This window comes from Ceratotherium simum, chromosome Y, assembly GCF_057802395.1.
Source record: "Ceratotherium simum simum isolate JZ-2026a chromosome Y, ASM5780239v1, whole genome shotgun sequence".
In the NCBI taxonomy this organism is placed as follows: domain Eukaryota; kingdom Metazoa; phylum Chordata; class Mammalia; order Perissodactyla; family Rhinocerotidae; genus Ceratotherium; species Ceratotherium simum.
In genome coordinates, this window is record NC_141941.1 from 6,394,136 (window position 1) to 6,400,135 (window position 6,000).

The window sequence follows — 6,000 nt, forward strand, 5'->3', positions numbered from 1 at the left end:
CTAATCACCAGCTTAGTTCTCTCCTTTGCCAAAACAAACAGCTTCCAATTACTGCTAGGAAAAGCCTGTGATCTCTAATCAGCTACCTAAGCAAGCCTATCAGTGGTGTTTTATAGGGTGAATAATGTCCCATTAAGCAAGAATCTCTTAACACTAATAAAATTCTAGAACCCTAGGGCCAAGGCTGCCAGCAACCTCCTACTTATCTTCCAACAAGATTCCATCCACTTTTTCCCTGAGTAGTCCCGAATTCCGGCAAAGAAATAGACACGCTGTCCCTCCTCTATTGCACATGGCCTACTATTAGACCTCAAACCCTATTTTCTTGAGCTTCCTTTGAGAAAACACAGGCAGAGAAAGAAAGAGCAGGTTCCACGTCTGCTGATACTTAGTGGAATGACTCTATCTTGAAGGCTCCAAGATTCAGCTCCATTGTTGCAATCACGAGCAGAACCGGGCCGGCAGGCCGGGTCTCCACTAGAAATGTCCCAACTAGCATAAGAGAGGAAGTCACTCTCAAGGCAAATGAGATTCACCTAGAAAGAGACAGAGCTTACTGCAGGCACAGTCTCCCTCTTTTCTCTCTTCTTTAATCTTCTAGTGAAGTTGAGAAAACAACTGTGGAGAAGGTTACGGCCAAGTGAGCACAGGTCACCATCGTATCCTTGAACACTAGGGACAGCCCTCTGAAGCACAGCCCTTCGAAGGCTTAAAGCCTTGATATACAAAAAGCCAAACCAGGGCCAGCTTTATGGATGTCAGACCACTGCACACGGCCCATGCGCAGAAGGGGACCCACACCTGGGGCTTAATGGTCTTCCATCGCCATATTGAAATTTGTAATGATTTTTATCCTTTAGTCTGTATTTTGTATGTGAAGTCTGATGGAAGTCTGGAGGCTTGGAGCGCTGGATCACACATGATGCTGCCTCCCACCCCGCCAGGAAAGGTTCTCGGCTGCCCCTCCCTTGCCCCCTGACACCTCAGTCCTCATTCAACCTCTCTCTCCTCGCTCTTCTCCCACAAATCACTGTCACACTCTGTCCCCCGCAGGGACCTGGATGTGGGTGCAAGGAGGGTCAGGGTTGAGCATGCATGCCCTGAAGGGTCCCGTAATATAGTGGTGGCTATCCTAACCGCATGCTGGTAGCACCATGCTGTGTTTGGTGGTGGCCAGCCAGAGCCCAAGACTCCACAGGAACAAGCCTATAGCCCATCCCTGATGCAGGTACCAGTTGCATCCAGCGAGGAGGTTGCAGTACACTTAGGAGTTGCCCATCTGCTATGGGTTGAGCAGTAGGAGGGGGAGACCCCTGGCTCAGCTTCCTGAGGATCCATCTAGAACACAGTGCAGTGCATTGGTCCAGCAGCTGGCAGAATAGGAGACCAGGCATGTGTTACGCCTGAGCAAGTATGGGTGCACACCAGACCCCAGGTACTTGTGAAGGTCTACACCTGTACATGTGTCCTACAAAATCCCCTTGGGGGGCGCCCATCGGGCACACCCCACATTGAGCACTTAGTGAGGGCGTCCTCTCTTCCTCCTTCCCACCTTCCTGAGTCTGGCCTCTGCTTGTCCCTCCAGCCATCTCAAGGCACCCTCCAGGGGAGAGCCAGGAAATCCAAATTGTGTAATGCTGGCGATTCCCCATACAAGTGAAATGCTCTGACATTCGAGTGTAACACTGGCTCTGCACTATACAAAGATGAGCAGTACAGTCTATACTAGTAACTTAATTTTTAAATTTTTCTTTACTGAGAACAGCATTGAAAAGCAAATTTAAAACACCATGGCAAGTCAAGAGAGAAAAGACACAGAAGGAAAAAATTTTATATTTTAGATCCTTTAACACTTTTTTTCTTGCTCTTTGAATAATGGACTGCACGTTTTCATTTTGTGCTGGGTCCTGAAAATTAGGTAGTCAGTCCTGAAGTAAATTAACCAACTAGCCAATGAAATCCTAAAAATAAAAACAAACCCAAAAACCAGTAGCTGTCCCAGGTCGGAACCCAGCCGTACCATTTATGAGCTGTATGACCAACCTACCTCCTCAGCACCTTGTCTCCTTATCAATTACGGGAGGATACAGACAGTACCTTCTCCATAGGATGCTTGTGGGGATTACACGAGATAGCCTTGTAAGACACCCAGAACAGTGTCTCCTAGTTCGTAATCTCCCAGTTAGTGTTAGTTCCTTTATGACCATCAGTTTCATCATCCCCAACATGTTTTAGGATCTCCACCCTGCTGGGCAGGTACTGGTCTCCCACTGGACACAGGAGAGACTGGGAGCTCTGGAAGGTGATTCACCCAAGCTCCCCATCTGCTAAATGGTAACGCCTGGAGGCAGAGCAGACCTGCCTGGCTCCAGAGCCCCCTCCCCTGCTCCAGAGCCCCCTCCCCTGCTCCATCCCCCACAGCTCAGAGCTCATCTTCATTCTGCTGATACAAGGGTGTCCTTCCCAGCTACCTCCGCTGGCCGGATTTTAACCACATGCATATATGATATGTGTGAACTTGAAATGGCCATGTGCCAAATGCCCTGCACGCAGCATCACGGAGCTGGAGACTGGTCCCCCGGGAGGTGCCAGCACGCACTGCCTGTTTTCATGAATGAGGGGCAGCATTCAGCAGTGAAGTGATGCAGTGTAGAATCCATCTCCCTTTCAGTATGAAATTCTAAGCTCTTCTAGGTCAGCAGCTGTGCCAGAGAAGTCACACCTCCCCCGTCACCATTCCCACCTCCTCCGTGCATCAGTATTGGGTCTCTTGTGCTTTCAGGCATGATTGACAGGTGACCCGGCCCTGCAGACGTGGAGACACCAGGTGCGCACCATCTACTCACAGCCCTCCAGCCTAGTTGCTGCAGGACTGGGGGGCGTTGGTAAGTGCACCGAATCGGGGTGAAGACCATTGGATTCCAGCCTCTTCTGCAGGCCTGCTACTGCAGGTCACTGCCCCTGGCAGCTCCGAGTCTCTGTCTACATCATGAGTGCAGAGGGTGGGTTCTTCCTAGCCAAGGCCTGGCAGTTTTCACACCTGAAAGTCCACACAGTTGGCTGGCCTCCAGGCTGGTGACAAGCCTTCTCCCAGCCTTACAAAGATGCCTAGAACTGTGCAAGAGAGGTTGGAAATGGCAACTGCTCCAGAAACAGCCTTCTGCTGGGGCTTATTTGCACAAGTAGGTGGGGTGGGGTGGGTGGGGGGTGACCCTGACAGAAGCAGCTCTTCCAGAAGCTTCCTCTAGCCCCGCCTTCCCTACCCATTAATAAATACCACATGCAGTGTAATGAGTTGCCTGCCGCCAGATTCCTCCACCTCCTCCCAATTATTTAAAAGGGAGGAGGGATAGGGAAGCTTGAGGTTTTATAAGGAGAGTGTGCTGCTGTCTTTTCAAATCTTAAGAAAGCTTAATCCCTACAATTTAGATAAATCAGGCATTATCAGGTTAGAGTAAAACCTCCAAGAATGGCTTTGCAATTGATTGCGAAAGCAGCAGTTACTAAGTCCTAACTGAGTAATTTGCAGCTGATTTCACCCCAGCTAATTAAAATGTAATCAGGATTGTCTGGCAATGTGTATTCTGTCAGCAGTTTTTCTTCGGAAGAGAAATCATGCCAAGAGACCACAAGAAAAGCCTTTCACGGGAATTGGCTTGATCTAAACTGCTCCTTTAGCCGCCGAAACTGTAAAACAAATAAATTACAGCAACTGACAATTCAATAAAAAAAAAGAAAGAAAAGATACTCTTTCTCCCCGGGAATGGGCTGCTCTTTTGGGTTTGTTTTCTTTTGTTGTTTAAACAATAGCGTGGCATCTTCTCAGGAGAGCGACTTGCAAGGCAGGGCAGAGCGGTTTGGAAACGAGGTGGCTGGGGAGAAGCCCTCTCCAGCATGTCCGCGTAATTTCACCGCAGGAGACGAGTACTCGGTTTTCGCTTTCCCTGAAGACCTAGGAGGACCGCAGAGCGTGCCAACTTCTCTGAAACCCACTAGATGTTGCTTCTTTGACTGGGAACAAACAAAACCACACATCATGCAAACTTGGCGAGCTGGTTCAATCTCTGAAGATCCCAACTTTTCTTTCTCGTTGTGCCATTCGGCGCGAGGTTTCATTAGCTCTCACGACAGGATGAACACCCGGAGGGCGACGGATATTTGCCCCAACTCCACGGTCATTACAATCGCCTCCTCTCGCGGCTTGATACCCAAGACCCCCTGGTGAGGGGAGGCCCACTTTACCCCGCCCAGCCGAGAGGGACGCCCAGTTTATTTCTTAAGGGCAGAGGGCTCGGCTTAGAACCCCGCCAAGGAGCTCCAAGTCTCCTTCTGGCCTCCGCAGTTTTCTCTGGGGCGAGAAGTTGGGATCTTGGAACAGGTGAGCAGCTAGGCATAGAAGCGAGAAGGCGAGGGAGAGAACGATGGCAGACGAGAGAAATAAGACGTTTGCTTGAACGATTTCAGAGCGCGCGCTGGGACCGGCTGGGAAAGGCAGCTGCCGGACGGAACTCCGCCGAGTCCCGGAGCGGCTCTCGTGCGCCCATCCGCCACCCGGGTCCCTACGCAAGTCCGCAGGGGTCCTCGCCTCTGTGGACCCCCTCCACAGGCGCCAAGTGTGCTTTTTCCCGAACCTCCTACACACCCTTGCTCACACACTCACACACACACAAGCTTCACCATCAAGCTGAAAGACTCTACAAGGGCTGGGGGCAGATGTTGACCCCGGGACTCTTCTCGGAGCATCCAAACACCGCCTAAGACCCGTATCCCTTGCATCTCTTCCCTTACTCTCCACGCTGTTCATTGGCAAGACCTTGAGGCTTTAGGGCTCCGAATTGCGGCGCGCACAGCCACCCTGGCCCCGCCCCAACACACTCCAGAACACACGACTTGACCCAAGTGATCTGCCTAGGACTCGAATTGTGGGCCGCGAGCTCCGGGCTCGCCGAGTGTGAAAGGCTCAATAGGGACAAAAGTGTCGGCCCGCGGGCACCTGCGGGTCTGGGCACCTCGCGCGGGTCCCCGGGCGCAGCCGCGCGCGTCTCCCGGCCTCGCTCGCAGTGCCGGCGCCGCCGAGGGCCCCAGAGCGCCCGGGAGTTTGCGGGACTCGCCATCAGCCCGGAGTCCCGCGCGCAGAAGTCCCGGGAAACTAACAAATCCACACAACCACCCTTGGAGTCCACAAAACTGCTCTCCCTCCCCAAAGAAATCGCCTTTCGTTTTCCGCTGGGAAGAAGGGGAGTTGGGGAGAGATGCTGCAGGCTTCTTTTTCCTTTCGGGGACAGGGAGGAGGTGGGAAAGGAGGGTTAGAGCACCCCGATGGTAAAATCCACGCCGAGCGAAAGCCGGATCTGCCGGTCGAGCTGGGCAAGAAGTTTGGGCGCCGAGGCTGGGAGGCGCGCGCGCCGTGCGCCCCGCGCGGCTGCCCGCAGCGCCGGGGAGGACCCCGGGCGGGCGGCGGTTCCCGTACCTGGACGTGCTGGAAGAAGGCGGAGATGCGCGTGATCTGCAGGCTGAGGCACCTGGAGGCGCAGCGGGCGCGCTGGACGCTCCCGGCCGACAGCGACTCGTCCAGCCGCCGTGCAGCCGCCGCGCCGGGGCTGGCCGCCAGGCAGCCCCCGGAGGCCGCCAGCCAGAGGCAGAGGGTCAGGGCCGCGCCGGGCGCCCCGGGCACCATGGCTGCGGGTCGGGGGCGCGGGCGCCGGGCGCTGGCCGAGGCTCCCAGCTCCGCGCCGGGGCCGCACTGCCGGGGACCTCGCGGCCGCCGCAACTCTGCTGGAAAGTTCAATCATTCAACTCCAGCCCCCCGCCCTCCCCGCCGACCTCCCTCCCGGCTCGGCCTCGAGGGGTGGGGTGAGGGTGACAGGCGGCCGCGCCATTGGCTGGAAGGAAAGTGAGTGACAGGGGGGCCGGGCGGAGGGCCGTGGGCAGGTCCAAGGGGCTCCCCGGCCCTGCAGTCAAGGGGAGGGCGGGTCCCCACGCTGCGCCTGTCTCCTGGTG

The 6,000-nt window shown here is 54.8% G+C and overlaps 1 protein-coding gene across 3 annotated transcripts in view; it reads right to left on the bottom strand.

The window, feature by feature from the left end:
* LOC147911630 (anosmin-1) overlaps nt 1–5,739 on the bottom strand; it is a 189,653-nt gene extending 183,914 nt beyond the window's left edge. Inside the window, exon 1 of one of the 3 annotated variants that reach the window (XM_087427928.1) lies at nt 5,471–5,739. In XM_087427928.1, coding sequence (XP_087284054.1) covers nt 5,471–5,677 — 207 coding nt within the window. In that variant the 5' untranslated portion in view covers nt 5,678–5,739. The remainder of the gene's footprint in view (nt 1–5,470) is intronic. The other 2 variants (XM_087427926.1, XM_087427925.1) reach the window with 2 other exon arrangements.
* Between the last annotated feature and the right edge of the window lie 261 nt (nt 5,740–6,000).